The 22,327-nt window shown below is 39.1% G+C and overlaps 1 protein-coding gene across 3 annotated transcripts in view; it reads left to right on the forward strand.

Moving 5' to 3' along the window:
• Nucleotides 1-1,449: 1,449 nt before the first annotated feature.
• The window catches only part of SLC39A12 (solute carrier family 39 member 12), a 69,661-nt gene continuing 48,783 nt past the window's right edge, over nucleotides 1,450-22,327 (forward strand). For all 3 annotated transcript variants that reach the window (XM_055332543.1, XM_055332544.1, XM_055332545.1), the window contains exons 1-4: nucleotides 1,450-1,710; nucleotides 9,048-9,329; nucleotides 13,150-13,357; nucleotides 21,413-21,582. In XM_055332543.1, the coding sequence (XP_055188518.1) occupies nucleotides 1,450-1,710; nucleotides 9,048-9,329; nucleotides 13,150-13,357; nucleotides 21,413-21,582 (921 nt within the window). The remainder of the gene's footprint in view (nucleotides 1,711-9,047; nucleotides 9,330-13,149; nucleotides 13,358-21,412; nucleotides 21,583-22,327) is intronic.

The following is a 22,327-nucleotide window of genomic DNA, read 5'->3' on the forward strand; positions in this document are numbered from 1 at the left end:
AAATATTGATATTAAAAGTCAGGTTCACTAGCCACTTTTATTTCACTTTCCTGAAAAATCTGCCAGACAGAAAGTTCTCATTTTTATTCACCTTCATTGTTACCCCCAGAGCAGCTCTCTCCATAGCAACTGAAAACTTCTCTGGGTTGAAATAATCCTCTCCAGCTCCCAGTGCACAGTCAAGGAATTTTAAAAACAAGAGGACTTTGTAACCGAAAAATACTCTGCACGATTTAAAAGGCCACGGAGCTCCAGATAAATAATCATTTATCTTCCTTCTAACGGTAAGCACCGCATTTGGAAATGTTTGTCTCCTCTGCTGTCATTTTTTAAATGCTAAAATAAGAATCTTGAACTTTCTCTCTCTCTTTTAACTGTAAAAGTAATCCCAATTATCTATCTCTTCTTACTACCCCGCAGTCATTACTAGCCCATCGCCAGGCCAAGATCTGACATGAGATGCTGTTAACATTTTGCATTTTCCTTAAGCAGTCCATTCAAAAGATTAACTTTTTCCGCAGAAAGCTGATTGGCTCTGACACTGTCCCTCATGCCTTTAGTGACCATTGAGTATGTGGATTTATCAGGGCTCTTGCAGTCTTGGAACTCTTGGGCTTTTCTGCTCGTTCGTACTTTGATTGGACTAAAAACTTAAAAAATGGCCACTGTTTTCTGGGCATGACTGTTTTCTTCTATTTACCCTTCCTTGACTATAACCATCTCATTCAATGTGATATGGGTAATTTATTGAAATGGATTTTCTGGGGGCACCTGGGTGCCTCAGTCCGTGAAGCATCTGCCTTTAGCTCAGGTCATGATCTCAGGGGCCTGGGATCGAGCCCCGCATTGGGCTCCCTGCTCAGTGAGGAGTCTGCTTCTCCCTCTCCCTCCCTACCCCCACTGCTGCTCATTCTTTCTCTCTCGCTCACTCTCTCTCTCAAATAAATAAATAAAATATTTTTAAAAAGGAATGTATTTTCTGTTTATTTTTATTTACTTACTTGAGCGATGAGGACCACACAGCACTGGGGGTTCTACTGTAGTATGGGATAAAATGAGAGTACCTCCCATCTGGGTCCTCTGACTTGTACCATCTACAAGATGAAGAGAGAAACTTCTTCTTCCTAACTCTTTTCCTCTGTTTAGTTTAGAGAGAGGCAGTCTAACAAACTTCTTGGCTCTTCCTACAGTTTGAAAGTCTAGGGCCATGAGAGTTGCCTGCTGCTGGTGGTTATAATTGACCTACGGACCCCCTGCTGTCCAGAAACAGCTTGCCTTTGCAAATCAGCTTAGCCACCCAATTAATGAATCCTTTCAAACATGTTGCAGGCACAATAATTAAAGCCTTTATTTTTCCCCTTTACTAGAGAAATTCCTCCGGTTACAAGTGTGCACCAGCAGGCCACCCAACTCCCTCAGACACTGACTGGAGGTAAAGGAAGAGTAGAAATGTGCTTCTGGACAAAGCTTCCAGTATTTGGGGTGTCTTTGTTCCTCCTACTCAGCCTCGTTCCCTCTACTGAGACAGAGAGACCCTCGAACCAGGACAGCAGCAGCGCCTGGAGCCCAGGCCACCTGATGGAAATACTGCGAGCTCTCTCTGCTGGTGACCCCCCACCCCGGAACCATTCTGGAAGCCTCATCCAAACATTGCTGGAGAAAACTGGCTGCCCACGGAGGACGAAGGCAATGCAAGGAGACTGCAGTCTGGTTAGTGCAATAGAATATGGGATCAGGTGCCAGGCAGGTTCAAAGAGGAGCAATGGATTCTCTTGCCATTTATTTCAGTAAAGCAAACACTAATGCAGTACCCAAGTGGGCGGCGCATTGTGGTATAATAACTCCCATGGTCAGGATATTGGAAGCCATTGAGCATTCCGGGTATAGCATTTAAAAACACGGAGAAGTACTTTTATTAAGATGGTAATGTTTATGAAAGCCTGTCTGCAACCCGCATGTTAAAGGGTATTAAGTTGCAAGTGTGAACTTTTAGTTCTCTCTTCTTTCTGATTAATTTTTTTTTTTTTTTTTTTGTGGTTAGAGAGAACTTGTGCATCACTGGTTACACGCTATTCCTTTTTGAGAGTATAATGATAGTGACAAGATATTTGTCAAATGTTGAATTTTTAAGTACTTTATCCTGGATCTTGATTGGTGTTTTCTAGTATTTTACATGGTAGATCGCTAATGAATTGCGATAATCATCCTCTTAAAAAATCTGAGGGGCGCCTGGGTGGCTTTTTTTTTTTTTCCACAGAAAGCTGAAAAATAATTTATTCCAGTAGATGGCAGAAATAAGAAAGTCATCCTGAAAATATACTTTGGTGTAATTCTGTTGGGACAGATATTCCCTCTGAACATGCTCTCCTACTGACTGCCTTGTCTTGTGACAGTTTTTAAACACTTTGCTGATTCCCATGTTGTGACCAGGCAGGAGTCATCTTCAAATTCACAGGTGCCAAGGAGAGAGCAATGTATTTCTCAGTCAGTTAGGCATCTGATTCTTGGTTTTGGCTCAGGTTATGATCTCAGGGGCTGTGAGATGGAGCCCTGTGTGGGTTCTCTCTTCCTCTCCCTCTGCCCCTCCTGCTCATGCTCTGTCTCTTTCTTAAATAAATAAATAAATAAATAAATAAATAAATAAATATTTTTTAAAAATGACACATCTGAACTGGGAAAGAGAAGTGTTGTAGACGGAGCTCAAATGAGGCCTATGGCTCATGGGCCACGATTCCCAGCCTTACCTGTGGCTCTCAACCCTGTCCACACCTCAGCATTGCCTGGGCAGCTTTCACCAAATACTACATTGGGGCTTCTTCCTCCCTCCGTAGATAAGATTTAACTTGCCTGGGATGAAATTTTTTAAAAAGCCTCTACAGGCCGCTTCAGTGTAAAATCTGTTTTAATGTAGAATCAGAATGTCTCCGTGAGGGTGGAAGGATCCACAGGGACAGCACCAGAGTCAGGAGCGTGTATTGTAAACGATAGCAAATGGGAACAAATGAAAACCCATTCACCATCCCTTTCCTGATGGATGAGACTTTTTTTTCAGAATGAACCTACAAATAAATGAATAAATAAATAAGAAAAGAAGCAAATAACTGCCTCCAGAAAAAAAAAATTGGCAGATTTTCTCAATCGTGCTTAGGTCTAGGGGAAACATTTCCTGGGCCAAGTGTTTTGTTTTGTGTTTTTTGGTGTGTTTGTGTGTGTGGTTTTTTTTTTTTTCATGACAGAGGGTCTTACTAATAGAGAATTTTTCTCTGCTCTGTACAAACAATAAATAATTCAATAATTAGTGAAATTCCCAAGGGCTCCCAGAGAAAACATGTGTTATAATAGGCAACTCATCTGTGATGACATTAATTTATATATATAGCAACATAAGACTTCCCCATGGAAATAAGTAGGAGTCATATCTTATTAATGTCCTCTGAGAATTTGCTTCAGGGAAATGTTTTCCCCTAATGACATAAAGTGCCTTATTAAGGCTGATTGAATATTAGTCTAGCTAGTGAGAATGTAAACATGCAAAATTGTTCTGTTTTTTTGGGGGGGGGGCAGGGCAGAGGTTGTTTTGTACTTTTTGTTTACTGTGACATTAATTTGGCCAACTTAGCTTCTGTCTAAGCTATGTCTTTGTCCCGGGAAGTGAAACACTTGTCTTTAATAGTCTCCTTGCTGCTGCTATTTCTCTGTGGAAAAGACTGTGGTTTAAAAAAAGAAAAAAAAAAAAAAAAAGCAAATTTCTACTTCACCTGCTCAGAGGGCTACACTTCACCTGAATCACCCATAAGCAAGGATCCCTACGAAATCTCTCCATCTCATTCATAAAAAGCCAGGGAGAAACAGTGTCCTAGGGCTTTACAAACAACTGCAGTCTAGCACAAACCACAGGGCTTGAGCTTGTTGTTAAATCTCTCTTATGTCTTTTTAGGGACTTTTCCATTTAGAGGCAGGGTGTATATTAGAAATTCTCTGATAGGGGACTCTTGGGTGACTCAGTGGTTGAGCGTCTGTCAGCTTTCAGCTCAGGTCATGGTCCCAGGACCGTGGGGTCGAGTCCTGCCTCAGGCTCCCCATATGGAACCTGCTTCTCCTCCCTCTGCTTATGTCTCTGCCTCTCTCTCTCCGTGTTTCTCGTGAGTGAATAAATTTTAAAAATATTTTTTAAAATTCTGTGGTAAAAAGGGGGTGGGTGGGGTGTAAGTTCCTATCCCTAAATGTCTGAAAAAAAAGAGGGAAGTGGGGAGAAAAAATGTTTGCAATTGTATTTTCAGACTTAGGTAAAAACTGAATGGGAGTGTGTGTGTACATAAATCAATCTGAAGTATCTGAAAGCACTGTGCATTTAAAAATAAATCCATTCAAGCTTTAGCCTTTGAAAATGGATAGTCTTGCCTGATCATGGCCCTTTTTTCTTTTTTTAATGAGAAGGATTAAAATGGAGTTTTAGTGAACTTAATGAGGGATTAAGTTAACTCTAAGAGAATGAATTCCACTTCAGTTATGGTGAGAACCATGAGCTTACATAGGTTGCAGACATGGTGAAGGGATAAGAACTTGGATGTCTGGAGTCAGCACGGGGCCCAAATCCTTGTTCTGGTACCTTCTAGTTGATAGGACATATTGAACATCAGTTCTCTCATCCGTAAGACCCAAGTGCTGGTTCTCTCCTCAGGGAGCTGTGTGTGAGGACAGCTGGGGCAGGACAGCTCAGGCTCTCTCCATCCCCTCATGTTTCCTATACATCATGGGCATTTCCAACCCCTGGACACCGGAGCAGTGCTGGTGAGGTACCTGCAGTGCTGCCAAGAAATGGAACCTTCCTCAGTATCAACATTCTGCCCATCCCCAGACCTCTCCCCTCTCTGTCCCAAGGGTTAGGGGTTTTTATCCAAGATCTCTAGAAGATTCTCAGATACATTCAAGGTAAAGAACCACTACTTTAAGGTCCTGCATTTCATTCAACCTCCCTTCCCCCATTTGTCATTTCTGTTATAGGATAAAAAGGGGTTAGCTCAAGTTTTATCTTAACTTTTTGATCTAACAAATTTTTATTACCCTAAGATTTATCTCTGTCAGTCAGAAATGCCACAGAATTTGGTCTAGATCCACAAAAAGCCAGTGTCTGCCATCAGCCAACATCCTTCCAACTCTTGGTTTGTCTGGAAAAGGAAGAAATGTAATTTCCCTTTTATAGTCGACACAATCCCCCAAAAAGACCTTACAAAAATCTTAGAACTTGAAAAAAATCCAGTGGATTTATCTATAACCCAAAATCAAATTAAAGTATCTTTGGATTTAAAATCTTTAAAGTTTATCCTACAAGTCTGATAACTGTCCTATTAACGTAGAAGAAAGATTTCATATCGCTTTTTGTCAGTAAAGCTTTCTTAGCATTAGCAATGAACAAAACTGAATGAAGCAACTGGGGAAGATGATCTGATTTGGCTAAAGGAATCCAGAATCTGTGTTTTTACCCCCCAAAACCTTGTGCTTCCACCTGACAAGATTTTAAAAAATCGATGGATTATTCCTGAATGAGTCCATTCTTCTTTAACAAAGACTCATTTCACCAGACGGATGACGGATCTCAATGTCCATGGGGTGGAAGTATTTGCAAAATTTTACTAAATATTCTCTCCCCAACACAACTTAGCCACTCCTAAGATCCCTAACAACTAAAACAAATCTAGTGACAATGAGTTGGAAAGTCCAATCCCCCACCAATCCCCATAGTGCTTCTTGTCATGTCAAAGTCTGTTAGCCCCTCTGATGATCCCTATAATTGTCTTTCCTCAAGCCACTGCCTTCCATACAAAAATAACTTCTTAAGAGTCAAATATCCTAAAAAGGCAGAAAAATTTCAGCCCACAGACATTTGATTCACAACTGAGCTTTATTTGAGCAAGCCTCAAAAAATTAAAGCAAGGTTTAGGCAACTTCTGTTCATTCAAGATGAAGGAAACTTCTAGTTAGAAAAAATGAGATGCTCCACAGCTATTTAAAAATTTTCAGTTACAAATCAATTTACCTTCCATGTTATATGCTTTTCACAAACCATATCTTACCCTATCCTCTGTTGCCCCAGGCCACATCCCTCCTACCCCAATCCTAGAAGGGTATGTTGAGAAGGAACCACAAATAGAGAGGGATCTCGGGCACCTCTAATGGGATGAAATGTGGCTGCGTACTCTTGTGTGTGGTCAAGCAAACCCTGGCCACATGTGTCTGGTCTGGTGGCCTCATGGAAGTCCCACTTCTCGTGTCACTGGCACTCTTTTTCCAACCTACCCAGCCTCTTCAAACAACCTGAGCAGAACTTGAAAGTCTGTCAGCAGGAACTCCTTCAGTCTTCTAGTTGTACTATGTTCTCATTGATTTATATTACAGCCTTACCTATCTCTTGGTCTCCTAATTGACCTCTTTTTCTATCAAAGAGGAGGGAGAGAAAATTACTAGTTGAAGGGGCTGCACATGAAGTACATAGGTGTGTCTGTAGCTTAGTTCTTCAAGGCACAAAATGAAGGGATAAGAGAATAAAAGCCTATCTTTGGTGGGGGGTGAGGGGATTAAGATTGGGCCACCACTGTTAGCCTTGTGACCTTAGGTACATTACCCTTTCTTAGACTTGCTTTTCACATGTGCTAGAGATATAACTTTCTTATAGAAAGAAGACATAATTCATGCTGGATTCTGTGCAGTGTCCTTGCATACTGCATAGAAATGTACCCGTTATTCACTATGCATTAAATAAATGGGTAATTGGTAGTCTCAGTGCTTAACATTATGCAGAAATATTTGGTGGGTTATCAAATAGGCTGGAGATATTTTGTTTTTCCATTTTAAAAAATGGAATGAGGGACACCTGGGTGGCTCATTGGTTGAGCGTCTGCCTTAGGCTCAGGGTGCGATCCCAGAGTCCTGGGATCGAGTTCTGCATCGGGCTCCCTGCGGGGAGCCTGCTTCTCCCTCTGCCTATGTCTCTGCCTCTCTCTGTGGCTCTCACGAATAAATAAATTAAAAATTTTTAAAAAATAATGAACTAATATTCTTACCATCAAAAAATTTGTTATCTGACATTTTTTCCAGAACCAATTAGATCTATTTACTGAGGAATACCTTGGTACCTAAGGTGTTTAGCACTGTTCTGGGCACATGGCTTCCAGTAAAGGATAGCTAACACTATCAATAGTTTGGTTTCAGGAGGTTATATGTTACAAAGAATGGCTTTATTACCCTTTTGTTTCAACTGATTCGCCTGCTTGAGTCTTGGCGTCAGCCCTGCCAACAGCTACCAACCCATGCACTTTTCTTGTGGGCTAATCAAGAAACAAAAGGGCTGGGTTGGTTTTAGTGGTGGAGCTTAATGGTCACAGTGAGTTAGTCTTGTTGGGAAGCCCGGGTCCTTCCGTTTGCTGAGTTCTTATCCCAGTACACTTGAACCAGAGAGAGAACAGAATCCATATGGCTTGTGAAGAATGTGATTAGTGCTTTGTTTTAGAGACAGATGACATGTTTCTTCCTGACTCAGATAGTGTGTCCCAGATGTTACCCAGTGGGACACACAGCACATATGGAATTAGGATACCTGAAACTTCCACCTCAGAGAATAGATTAAAAGATGTGATAGTAAATTGTCCCATAGTGGGAAAAATCCCTCTGGGGCTCAGGACAGGCATCCCTGCATGCCTTCACTCTGAAGCTGGTACTGTGCAGTGGGACACTCCTGGGATCCTAGGAGAATTTTTAGGAGCTCCTCACTGTCTTAAGTAAGACCATTCCTGTCTTGCCAGGAGAGCTTCTGCTCCACAACCCCGTGTGTATCTTTTTCTCATTGTCCCATCACATTACCCAAAACACCTTCTGCCTCATAAACTTCCCTGATGAGACTTGCCGGGCATCTGGCTGTGGGTGTGAAACAAATGAAGCATCATGGAAGTATTTTTAGCAATTCTCTTAGGTAGGATAAAGGCGAGGCAGATGGCATTCATTCATTCCATTTCACGCCTTGTAATTGCCAGGCATTGTGCTAGATGCTGAGGATAGAACTGTGCACAGACAAAACCTGGCCCTAATGGACCACTTATTCTCAAGGGAAAAGACAAACGTGGAGAGAAAGTAATTATAGAACACTAGTGCCACAAAGAAAATAAACATGCTATGTGCTGGGGCTGCCACTAGCTCCATGTGACTGTTGGGCACTCGATACATGGCTTGTCTGAATTGAGACATGCTGGGAAGTGTAAAGTACACTCCAGATTTTGAAGGCTTAGCATGGCAAAAAGAATGTCAAGTAGCTAATAAATAATTTTTAAATGGTGATGACATGTTGAAATGATCATATCTTGCACATGTGTTTCAACAAGGTGCATTACAGTCAATATATTATTAAAATTAATTTCACTTTTTAAAATGAGGCTACTGGAAAATTTAAAGGGATGCATGGCTCACCTCTGTAGCTTGGGTCATGTTTCCATCGAACAGTGCTACAGTGCCACACTGGAGAACATGGGGCAGGGGTTGGAGCTTTCTACTTTAGATACGGTGCTCGGGAAGGCATCTCCAAGGGGGTGTCACTTTCAGCTGAGATCTGAGAAATGAGGGGAAAGAAGATCTGAAAGGTGGTAGGAAAGGGCTTGGTGGGACTGATGGAAAAGGTCAGTGAGAGAGGTAGGGGGAGGTTAGGATGAGGTAAGGGAGGTAGGTAAGCAAGAGCCAGACCAAAGAGAAAGCTGTGTGGAGCTTGGATTTCATTCTAAATGCAATGAGGCATTACCTTAAAAGCCAAAGAGTCAACTGGTTTTAGTCAAGCCAGCCATTAGACAATTGGAGATCGGAGGACTACTGTCCGGGAATAAGGCACCACTGAGGTATCAAAGTCCAACCAGGACTGTCTTATCTGAAGCTGAGTGTTGGGCCTGCCCCCATGCCCCTCCTATTTATAAAATAATAGGCAGTGGCGATCCGGTGGTCGTTAGTGTTCCAGGACTATCTGCTAAACTTTGTCTCTACTTTTGTTTTATTTTTTGTTTTCGGAACAGTGCTTTGAACCAGATGCCCTATTACTAATAGCTGGAGGAGATTTTGAGGAGCAGCTCCAAGAGGAAGTGGTCCAGAGAGTTTCTCTTCTCCTTCTCTATTATATTATTCATCAGGAAGAGATCTGTTCTTCCAAGCTCAACATGAGTAATAAAGAGTATAAATTTTACCTACACAGCCTCCTCAGCCTCAGGCAGGATGAAGACTCCTATTTCCTTTCACAGAACGAGACAGAAGATATCTTGGCACTCACCAGGCGGTACTTTGACACTTCTAGAAGCCAGGTAAGAAGGGGGAAGGTGCCAACTGGCTTTGCTGCTGAGATACGGTCTGAGAGCCTCGTTTTCTGTCACTTATTTATTCCTAAGACAGTCAAAGGCTTCTAAGAGAGGTATTTGTGGGTTTCAGTTATGGGGTGGTAAGTGATGTCATTTAAAATTCTGAGTATGAAAGGGGGAGATGTGATGAGTAATTATTGTAAAATAAGTTCCAGCCAGAAGGTGGGTGGGTGGGTGGGTGGGCAGGAAAGCCAGGTGACAGGGCAGCTCTCTTCTCCCGAACACGAAAGTGAGTGATTCACAGCTCCTGATCATTCTCCAAGGGCTGACCCGTGGTGGGGAGGGCACTGTGCCTATTTGCCTTGCCTTCTGGCCAGGGGAAAAGAAGGCAGTACCATTTGAGAGAGATGAATTTATCATTAGTCAACAGCTTGCAAAAAGCATTATTCATGACAGTCAGCACAGACAGTATCTCTTCTGCAGCTTTTGATTCGTGCTGCTTATGTTCAAGGGATCTCTCGAAGTGGTTTTCTCCTCTCGGGGCTCCCACCGTGAGGACCTGGGCTCCTGGTCCCTTCTGGCCTTCGTTACCGTTCCAGCAAAAGCTGGCCTTTCAATTACCTTTATCAGCTTTGCAGTGGGGAGTTTGAGCAGATAAAGTGCTCTGAACATAAAAAAAAAAAAAAAAAGAAAGAAAGAAAGAAAAGTTTTTAAAGCCACATTTTCTTAAAGAACTAATTGAGCAGCCTCTGGCACATTTTGAAGAGTATCGTGAAACGTGATTTTTTTCTCTTGAATTTTTCATTGACCTGTGTCTTTGAGCTGCTCTAACAAAAATATCATCGACTGAGTGGCTTGAAGGCAATAGAAATTTCTCATAGTTTAGGAGGCTGGAAGTCCAAGATCAAGGCACTGGGCAGATTTGATATCTAGTGAGAGCCCCCATCCTGGTTCATAAGAGGGATGGTTCCCTCTTAAGAGAGTTTCACCTCTGGCAGAAGGGGTTGGGAAGCTCTGCAGGGTCTCTCTTATAGGGCATCAATCCCATTCATGAGGGCTCTATCCTCATGACCCAATCACCTCCCAAAGGCTCCATCTCATAATATCATCACAGTAGGTGGTAGGATTTCAACATGAATTTGGGGCAGGAGAGGACACAGACATTCAAGCAATAGTGACATGTACAGGTGAATTTGATTTTTAACCTCCATTCTGGCTCCTGGGAACCCAAAGGTATCTGTGCAATCATGCTGTGGCCTACCAGCCAGCAAACATAACCTCCGTTTGCCATAAAAATGTTAATTTCTCTTGTGCTTGGCACACAGATGGAAAGACCGTTTTCCTAAGGGCTGTGTGAGCATCACTTTGGTAACTCTCATTTCATGAGTCTCAAAATAGGGCCATATTTTTGTTTCTACTTCCAATTGAGAAAATGGGTTCCTTTCTGGAATTCAGTTTCTTCTTAAATAAGGAAATAGGCCCACATATAATTTTTTCAGTGCAACATCTATATGATACAAGATCGGTTCAAATTAGCCAACAGGATTTTAGTCATCCCATCTGTTACTGCGTTTTGATGCAGATTAAATGGGAATGAAAACCCAGCACTTAAAAGCAGATGGTGTGTATATATTCAACGCAGATTTCTGGTTATCCAACACATACTGCAAATACCTGGGCTTCCAAGTATATGTGAGATTAAACATTCCTAGAACAGAATAAAATAACTCTATTATGTGTCGACCTACTTTCTCCATCTATTTAGTCAAGGATTCGGATCTCTTGTTGAGTTGCAACCCTTGCTAGGCCTTAGACCAGTTGTCTCCGGAGGCTGGCACTGTCATTCTTTAGCCCATACACGTGGGCCGGAATGCCCTTAGGAATCATTAGTCAGTCAAGCCAGTCTTTTACAGGAGGCTGGGCATGTCAGTGGAGGATGCCACTCTCTCCGACTAGAGAGTGTGAGGTCACAGAAGGTGCTGGTAGACCAGGCCCACTACTACCAGCATCTCTAGTTCTTGGTCTGCATATTCAGTCTCCATATGTAAAGCCCTAACAGCTGCTCCAGGATGCAGCTCTACACAGTAGTGCCCTAATCTGGCCACCCTCCCTAGTAGACCAGAATGTAAATATCCCTCCATTCCTTCCTTTTTTTTGTCCAACTACTGTTTTATCTCCTTGACACAGTCTCTTGCTTCCACCTCTCTCTGTTCTTTCTACTGTTTGCTGTTTCCATGATAAATAAACAAGGATCTGTACAGACTTCTCCACTAGCCCTGACTCTTATAATGGAGGCATAGTGGACGGTGTTGCCATCATACAGTTGGCAAACCCAGAAACCTGAGCCATTTTTAACTTTTTGGACTCCTTCACATTTTCTTCCAAGTCCTTTGTAATATTTCTTAAGTACATCCACTTCTTTTCATCTCAAGTGCTACCATCTTAGGTCAAGAAGTATCTTGGATTAATCAGTAACTTCTTAACTAGATTTCCTGCTCTTAAATTGAGCCCTGGCAATTTATTTACTACTTTGCCACCAGAGTGGTATTTCTATAACCTATCTTACTGTATTATTCTTTTGTTTATAACATTAATGGCTCCAGAGGAGCCATTCCCTTTAGGGGGAGTTTTCATTACACTGAATATAAGGCTCTTGTCACCTCTTCAGCCTACTGTTTATCAGATGCACTACTAGACACTGGGACCAACAATAATAGTGCCAAAGATTAGCCGACCATGTCCTAAATGTACCAGCTACTATATTAAGAATTTCTCACGCATTAGCTTATCTAATCTTAATAACCTTTGTGGTGGGCAGCATTGTCCTTTTCTGCTGATAAAAAATATGAAGGTTAGCAAAGTTCATCATTTTGCCCAAGGTTACTCAGTTACAAATAGCAGAGCTAATATTAAAGCCTTTTCTATCTGTCCTAAGCACTATGTGATGGAACTGGCTTTGATGGTATGAAAGTCCCATCACCATCCTCCGTTTCCATTTATTTCCATGTATAAGGGGAAGAGTATTTAAGAGCATAGGCTTCGGAGTCAGATGTGCATGCACACTGAGACTCTGTTACTGGCCAGGTGATCTGTGTAAAGAGTATCCACTGCACAGAGCTCTGGGAGAATGAAAAGAGGACATAACGTAATGGACTTCTCATAGTGTCTGGCACATAACAGGGACTCAATAAACGGTTGGATGAGTGAATGATATGCTAGTGGAATGCAAGGAAAGATTCTCGCTTTCCAGATGCTCATGATTCAATTGAAGAAAATTGATGTACACGTGGAAAAGATCCTAGATCCTATGGGAGTTCAAAGAACACAGACTGTGCTAGCTCTGATTTGCACTTAGCATGCATTGATCTTGAGAAGAAAGGCAAGGGTGAAAAGAAAAGTTTTCTGTGATGACTCAATGCACCAGAGCCAGGATGAAGTCAAGGGCGGGAATATAGATGTGAAAGTCATTACACTGCGGGCTGTACTTGAAGCTGGAGAGAAACAATTCACCAACTGGACGGTCATGAGCAGCAAGAGATCTTCTTGGAGAAAACACATCTCTGAGGGAGTAATGAGCAATGTTAGGTAAATAAGCATCCGTAGGATGGGAGCTAGAAAATCCAGTGTTGGGAGGATAAAAGAAATGGGTATTTTCCAAACAGAATTCTGAGACTAGAGAATGATGGTCATCATGTTCCTACAAACAATTCAGACCTCTTCAAGGTGAAGAACTATTTCTTGTCTTTTGGAGGAAATCCTAGAGATACTTGAATCACAATAACTTCAGAGGTTCAAACTTTTCTCTTTCTGGTGTATCTGATTTCAGTGTATGGAAACCAAAACGCTGCAGGAAAAGTCTGGAATACTGAGCAGTGATGGTGCTGATGAGAACACACTTCCTCAGCTGGCAGTGACTATCATCGCTTTGTCCCTGCAAGGTGTTTGTCTGGGGCAAAGAAACTTGCCTTCCCCAGACTATTTCACGGAATATATTTTCAGTTTTTTGAATAGGACAACTACTCTCCACATCTCGGGTAAGGGTGCTTTTCATGAATTTCACTGCCAAGTCATACCTACTAAATGAATTGAATTATTTGTTGTTGTTGTTGTTTTTTTTTTTTTTTTTTTTTTTTTGGTGTCAAGTTGTATAAATTCTTTATATATTTGGGGCATTAACCCTTTACCAGATTTTCATTTACAATTATCTTCTCTTATTCAGTAGGTTGTCTTTGAGTTTTGTTGTTTCTTTTGATGTGCAGAAGCTTTTTATTTTGATAAAATCCCAATAGTTTATTTTTGCTTTTATTTCCCTTGCCCCAGGAGACATTTCTAGAAAAATGTTGCTATGACCAATGTCAGAGAAATGACTACCTGTGCTCTCTTTTAGGATTTTTATGATTTTCAATCTCACATTTATTTCCTTAATCCATTTTGAGTTTATTTTTGGGTATGGTATAAGAAAGTGGTCTAGTTTCATTCTTTTGCATATAGCTGCCCAGTTTTTCCAAGACCATTTTTCCTATTGCATTCTCTTGCCTCCTTTGTCAAAGAGTAATTGACCATATAATCATGGGTTTGCTTTGGGGCTTTCTAATCTGTTCTATTGATATAAGTGTTCATTTTAGTGCCATTACCATTTTGATTACTATAGCTTTGTAAGTATAACTTGAAATCTTGGATTGTGATCCCTCCAGTTTTGTTTTTCTTTTTCAAGATTGCTTTGGCTATTCAGGGTCTTCAGTAATTCCATAAAAAATTTAGTATTGTTTGTTCCAATTCTGTGAAAAATCCTTTGATAGGCATTGCATTAAATCTATATACACATTTTAATAATATTTGTTCTTCCAGTCCATGACCATGGACTGTCTTTCCATTTGTTTGTGTCATTTTCAATTTCATTCACCAAAATTTTATAATTTCAGAGTACAGGTCCTTCACCTCCTTGGTTAAATAAATTTATTCCTAGGTATTTTATTATTTCTGGTGCAATTGTAAATAGGGCTACTTTCTTAATTTCTCTTTCTACTGTTTTTTATTAGTATATAGAAATGCAACAGATTTCTGTATAGTGATTTTGTATCCTGCAACCTTACTGAATTCATTTATCAGTTCTAGTTTTTTGGTGGCGTCTTTAGGGTTTCTATATATAGTATCATCCAATCTGCAAATAGTTAAAGTTTTACTTCTTCCTTACCAATTTGGAAGGCTTTTATTTCTTTTTCTTATCTGATAGCTGTGCTAGGGCTTCCAGCACTATGTTAAATAAAAGTGGTGAGAGAGGATATCCTTATCTCATTCCTGACCTGACGGAAAGCTCTCAGTTTTTACCAAGTAAGGATAATGTTAGCTGTGAGTTTTTAAATATATGGCTGTTATTATGTTGAGGTATGTTCCCTCTAAGCCTACTTTGTTAAGGGATTTTTATCATGAGTGGATGTTGTTCTTTGTCAAATGGTTTTTCTGCAGCTATTGAAAAGATTACATGGTTTTTATTCTTGCTCTTGTTGATGTGATATATCACATTGACTGCTTTGCAAATATTGAACCACCCTTGCATCCCTGGAATAAAGCCCACTTGATCATGATTTTTTTTTAAAGATTTATTTATTTTAGAAGGAGTGAGTGTGCTTGTGCAAGCAGGGAGAAGGGTAGAAGGAGAGGGAGAGAATCTCAAGCAGACTCCCTGCTGAGCATGGAGCCATACTTGGGGCTCAATCTCAGGACCCTGAGACTGTGACCTGAGCCAAAGCCAAGAGTTAGACATTCAACCAACTGAGCCACCCAGGTGCCTCAGTAAATGATTTTTTAAATGTATTGTTGGAATCAGTGTGCTAATATTTTGTTGAGGATTTTTGCATCTATGTTCATCAGAGATACCAGCCTCTAGTTCTTTTTTTTCTTTGTGGTGTCTTTATCCGGTTTTGGCATCAGGGTAATGCTGGCCTCATAGAATGAATTTGGAAGATTTCCTTCCTCTTCTAGTTTCTGGAATAGTTTGAGAAAAATAGATGTTAACCCCTCTTTAAGTGTTTGGTAGACTTGCCCTGTAAGGTTGTCTGGTCCTGGAAATTTATCTATTATTTTTGGTTGTCCAGCTTGTTGCCATATTATGATTTTTCATAATATTCTCTTAAAATCCTTCATATTTCTTTGGTGTTGGTTGTTATTTCTCCTCTTTCATTGCTGATTTTGTCAATTTGAATATGATCCCTCTTTTTTTTTTAATCAAGAGTCTCAAAGGTTTACCAATTTTGTTGATCTTTTCAAAGTGCCAGTTTCATGATTTCATTGATCTGTAGGGTTTTTCGTTTCTAGTTTGTTTATTTCTGCCTTAATATTTATTATTTCCTTCCCTCTACTGGTGTTAGGTTTTGTTTCTTCTTCTTCTTGCTCCTTTAGGTGTAAAATTTGGTTGCTTAATTGAGATTTTTCATGCTTCTTGAGGTAGGCCTATATTACTATAAAATTCCCTCTTAGAACAGTTTTTGCTGCATCCCAAAGATTTTGGATGGGCTAAGCCAAGAATGCATTTGGATGCGCAGATCTCCAGAAGTATATAGGGGTGAAGACATGGTGTTAGCAAGGCTTGCCTGGGTCTGCTGTGGGAGAGGACCTGGAATGGAGGCCTGGCTGGAGGGAGTGTGTTTGCAGGGGAACAAGGGGCAGGGCATGCTGTTTACAAGTCACACAGTGAATGGAGGTGCTGCACTGGGCCCCCCATGTGTCTGTGTGTCCAGAATGGTGTGGGGAGGTGATGGAAGGAGGGAATGGCACCCACCAGCTCCTTTGTTCCTGGAAAAGTCTCCCAACAATCCCTGCTCCTTTAGTTTGAGCTCTGAGATTAATAAACAAATCTCTCCTGTGTGCTCCAGGTATTTTTCAAACAGCTGCTTCCATGCTGTATCATAGTGGGGCTATTTACTGGGCTGTTTAAGGGCCGGGACCGTTTCCTCTTGCCCTCCCAGTTCTCCCAGTTCTCCCAGAGCTGAGCCTGCTGATTTTTAAATTTCCAGGTTTTAAGCCCCACTGATTAGAAGAACTTGTGAAATCTGATCCCTCTGGTTTTCAAAACTGAATATTATAGGTATTTGTCTTCCCTGAGTGGGCTCCTTGGTGAGAGAATCTCTCCTCTCCTGCTGATCCCTCCCTCCTGCAGAAGGCCCTGCAATCTGTTTAGCTCCTCACCACGTCTCCACCCTTCCTACCCTCTTCAAAGTGGCCCCTTTCTCTACATTTAGCTGTGGTCAGTTCTTCTAGTCTTCAGGTCATTTTCTAGGTTATTTACACTGCTGTGTTATCCAGTTGTATCCATGGGACAAGGTGAATTTAGGGTCCTCCTACTCTGTTGTCTTCCCCAGAAGTCACTTTTAAGTGTTTTTTAAAAAATATTTTTATTATAAAGATTCTGTATAATAAAACAAAAGTGACATACAATAAAAATATAATATAAACAAAAGCAGAAACAGTAATATAGTTAACCCCCATGAACACAGGATCTAAATCTCAACAATTGGATAATCTTGTCTTTTATTTGCCTCTACCCTTTCCCATCACTTGATTATTTTGAAGCAAATATTAAATGTTTCTGTATGAATCTCTAATAGAGAAGAGTTTTTAAAAGCACATTATCACCAATATCATAACTAAAAAATTCATACTGATTCCTTAGTACCACAAAAAAGTTCATTAATGTGCAGTTTTCTGATTTTTAAAAAGTATTTTTTTAAATCAAATTAAATCTAAATAAGGTTCACTAAATGTGAATTGTTGGTGTATCTCTTCAGTTTCCTTTATAGATAACATGCCTCTCTCCTGACTCCACCTTCTGAATTTTGTTGCAAATATTTTATTGGAAGAAAAGGAGGATTGTTTATTGTGTCTGGATTCTGATGACGGCATTTCTAGTCATCTAACATGTATTTCTTTGTACTGTGTTTCATGTAATTGGTTACAGAGGTTTGATTAGGTGGCTTATTTATTTGGGGGATACTATCTTATAGTCAGTACCTTCTCTATCAGCAGGTACATAACATCTAGTTGTCTCTCTCTTTTTGGGAAGTCATAAGGTATTGATGATAATTGTCTAGATTGATTATTTATAGCTAATGAAATGATATTCTTCTAATTTACTCATTTATTCTTCATTTATTAGTGTAATAATTCTGTAATGGAAAGCCTCCCCTCATCACAATTTCATTTTATCGAACTTCTTAAAGTAAGAATAAATTCTTGATTCTTTACCACTTTTCAAAACAATAACATTTCCTCACATCCTTCAAAGGAGAACCATGAACATTTTATATCATCATGATTTCATATCTCTCAATCTATTGTCATTATTATCCTAATTAGTGTTCATATTGTTTTCTCTTTGCCCAGTAGAATCATATTCAAGTTGACTTCTAAGACTTTCTGACAAAACTCTTAGGACATTTTGAATCTTCCTTGTTCTCTACTATGATATATTTCAGGTTTATCTTGTACATTTCCTGTCTAGACTTGGAATCAGTTTTTCTGTAATTTTTTTTTATTTTTAAAGATTTATTTATTTGAGAGAGCATGAGTGCATGTGCATGTGCACTTCAGTGGGGAGATGCAGAGGGAGAGAGAATCTGAAGCAGACTCCCTACTGGGCATGGAGCCAGATACAGGGCCTGATCTCAGCACCCTGAGATCATGACCTAAGCTGAAATCAGGAGTTGGATGTTCGGCCAACCAAAGGTGCCCTTTTTAATCTTTGTATAAACAAATTAAAGACTTTTTTAAAAAAGATAGATTTATTCATTCATTCATTCATTCATTCATGAGAGACACAGAGAGAGAGAGAGACAGAGTCATAGGCAGAGGCTTCCCTGCAGGGAGCCTAATGCGGTACTTGATCCCGGGACTCCAGAATCATGCCCCGAGCTAAAGGCAGATGCTCAACTGCTGAGCCACCCAAGCATCCCAGTCAGACTTTTCTTTTAGTGCTTTCTGATTTTGACTTATAGTTAAGAAAGTCTTCCACATTCCTAAGTTTTAGACGAAGTCACCTATGTTTTCTTCTAATATTTGTATGTTTTCATTTCTCATTCATTTTGGATTAATTCTGGTATATGTTGTGAAGAATAAATCCAGTTTATTTTTTTCTATATGACTGTTCACTTTTTTTCTATATGACTATTCACTTTTTTATACTTATTATTTTAAAAGCAGTGGAAATTATTTCCTCCACTGATTTGCGATACCACTTCTATATAATACATTGATAAATGCAATTAGATCTATTTCTGTTTCCTATTCTACTGTCCAGCTTGTCATATTTATGTGCCAATACCATACAGTTTTACTTATAGTGGCTTAATAGTATATTTTACTGAAGATAGCCTTCTTCATTGCTCTTCTTTTCAGCATATTCCCGGCTTATTTTTCCTTCCTAACAAACATCATCAAAATGTCACACTCTGGAAAAAAGCATTGTAATATTGCATCTTTATATCCATGAATATAGGATGTCTCCATTGTTCTTGTCTACATGTGTGTTTTTGTGGAGTTTTTACTCTCATAGGTTTTAGACATTTCCTGCTACATTTATACTTATGCTTTTAACGTTTTTCTTGGTTTTTTTAAATGGTGTCCTTTCTTTCATTATATCTTCTAACTGGTATTTGTACATATCAAGGATTCTGATTTTCGTAGACTAATTTTATAACCTCCATTATTAAATCTTTTATTTTTACATTTTTTTAGGGTTTTGCCTCTTGCTTTCCAATTCTTAAGTCTTAATTAAGTCTCTGCTTGCTTTCTTATTTAAATAGTACTAAGGATAAATAGTAAATAAAACTGTGGGTAGTCTGCATTATTATCATGTTTCTCAATTTGAAAGAAAAGCCTGTAGTGTTTCCTGAGTTTAGAATAAATGAGAAAAATATAAATTTGTCTTTTATATTAGCCTTATACTTTATACTTATATTTTTAGTGCTCTTCATTTCTCCCTATAGATTCAATCTATCATTTAAATCATTTCTTTTCAGCCTGAAGAACTTCATTGAATATTTCTTTTTTTAAAAAAAAAGATTTATTTATTTATTCATGAGAGATACAGAGAGAGAGGCAGAGATACAGGTAGAGGGAGAAGTAGGCTCCATGCAGGGGATGTGGGACTTGATCTCGGGACTCCAGGATCACGCCCTGGGCCAAAGGCAGGCACTAAACCGTTGAGCCACCCAGGGATCCCCTAATTTAGTATTTCTTATGAGGCAAGTCTTCTCTCAATGAACTTCTCATTTATTTTTTATCTGGGAATTATTTTATTTCACCATCATTTCTGAAGAACTGTTTTACAATATAAAAAATCTTGATTGACAGTCTTTTCTATTTGCACTTTGAGTATGTGATTCCACTACTTTCTGGCCTCCATTGTTCAGATGGGAAGTAAGCTACTGATTGTATTGATGGTTCCTTTTATGTGATGAATCATTTTTCTGTTGCTGCTGTTAAGATTTATCTTTTTCTTTGACTTTCATCAATTTGGCCTCAATAGGTCTAGGTGTGGATCTTTTTATATTTAACCTTCTTGATGTCTGATGGACTTCTTAAGCCTTAGATTAAGGTTTTTACATAAATTTAGATAGTTTTTGACATTATTTCTTCCAATATTTTTTCTACAACTTTCTCTTCTCTGATTGCCATTGTATATAGCTTGGTATACTTACTGTTGTCTATGGTCTCTGAGCTTGTTCTTTTTGAAAATCTTTCCCTCCCTCCCTCACTTTTCAGACTGGATTATTTATATTAATCTATCTTCATCTTCAGTAACTCCTCCTTTTACCATTTCACATATGCTGTTGAGCTTCTCTAGCGATTTTTTTCATTTCACTTACTGTATTCAACACCAGAATTTCCATTTGGACTTTTAAGTAATTTTGAATTTCTTATTTATTCTATTTGTTGACTTGTTGTCACACTTTAATTTTTTAAATATGCTCTCCTTTAGTTCCTTAAACCCACTTATAATAGCTGCTTTGAAGTCTTTTTCTGTTAAATCCAACACCTGGGAATACTTACAGGCCTATTTAATTAACTGTTTTCCTCCCTAATTCTGGGTCGTATTTTCCCATTTTTTTTTTTTGCAAGTCTTATAATTTTTTTTTTCACTGAAAGCCAGTCATTTAAAATAAAATATTGGGGATGCCTGGGTGGCTCTGTGGTTGAGCGTCTACCTTTGGCTCAGGGCATTTTCCTGGAGTCCCAGGATCGAGTCCCACATTGGGCTCCCCACATGGAGCCTGCTTCTCCCTCTGCCTGTGTCTCTGCCTCTCTCCCTGTGTGTCTCATGAATAAATAAATTTTAAAAAAGTATATTGTAGTAACTAGTTTCTAATTTTTCCTGTCATTGAGGATAACATTCAGGAAAATTCAAGGACATTGTATTCATAAGCAAGATGATGGATAAACCCAAAGAAATTCACCATTATATTTAATTATTCTCTGTGATCAATTTTTAAAAGCCTAGAGCTCTACTAAGGGAAACTAAACTGTAATCTATAAACTGGCAGCCATACTGCAGTATCACTAGAAAACAAAGTCGGCTTATCTCTACAACCTGAGATCCCTTTCATTTCCTTTCTTGTTTCTGCATAAATAAATCCTTAAAATGAAAATCATTTTATTGACTTAATCAAATTAAAGTTGTAGTTAATCTACTAAGGATGTATATAGTACCTCAAGGAAATAAAATTCTTAAGGATTAGACCAGTCCTATCTTTTGTTTGCAGTTTTATAGGGAACATTCAGAAAAAGAGGTAGTTGATTTAAGAGAAGTTATTTTTTACAGGAATTGCCCATTGTATCATCCCTACGAGATAAAAATGGTGGGATTATCTTTGTAAGGCTGATTTAGCCCCAAAGCTTAAAATTGTGCAAAGGAATCAATATTCCCATGAAGTTTAAGTGTTCTTTTAGTATTATTCAGAGTAACATCTTGACTTTTCATCAGAACCAAATCTATTTAGCAAAATATCTATGCTGTGGCCATAAGAAATTATGATTATCCTAAGATTCACCTGTCTTTATTCTATGTGACGCCAGATTTTGTATGAAATTTCTAGAACTAGAGCAACTCCTCAATACTCTCTGGACCAAAAGTACCTGTATCAGAAAAGATAAAATTCATCAACTTCAAAGGAAACAAAACAACCTAACAATCTATGATTGGGGCTCTAATCTATCTGTATCAATGGACCAAGAGTCACATGATGGTTCCATTTCCTGGTATGAGGTATGGTCATTATTCTTATATCACAAGTTGCTACTGTCAATGTTGTAAAAGTTCTATAAGACTTGTGGAAAATTTAAAGGATAATGTGTATTTTCTTAAATGTAAAAATACTCTATTTCTAGAGTGGTCATGGATTTTTCCTTCTATAAATAGATCTCTGTATGCATAAACATGAGGCCAAGATATGTAGGAAAAACATAGAGTATATATAGGTATAAATATAAATAAATGTAAATATAAATATACTCTTTCCTCCCTTGTGTCTGTATTGAATGCATAAATAATTAATTCAGCAAACATACTGAGTATTTACTACCTACCAGTCACCATCATGGGCATTAGGGATACAGTGGTGAACAAAAATAGGCACAACTCCTTTGGAGCTTGCCGGATAGTAGGAGGATATAATTTTTCATATATATTTACAATGATGAATGAATGCTTTAAATGCAGGTTAGGGGACGCCTGGGTGGCTCAGTGGTTGAAAGTCTGCCATCGGCCTAGGCCGTGATCCCAGGGTCCTGGGATCAAGTCCCAAATTAGGCTTCCTGTATGGAGCCTGCTTCTCCCTCTGCCTATATCTCTGCCTCTCTCTCTGTGTCTCTCATGAATAAATAAATTAAATCTTTAAAAAAAATTAAAAAATTAAAAAAAAGAAGTCTGATGACATCAAAATAAGGATATACATATATTGAAGCTTTATATAAAGGAATAAAGATATGTTAAAGATTATTGGCTGGATAAT

Source organism: Nyctereutes procyonoides, unplaced genomic scaffold (genome assembly GCF_905146905.1).
Source record: "Nyctereutes procyonoides isolate TBG_1078 unplaced genomic scaffold, NYPRO_anot_genome, whole genome shotgun sequence".
NCBI lineage: Eukaryota > Metazoa > Chordata > Mammalia > Carnivora > Canidae > Nyctereutes > Nyctereutes procyonoides.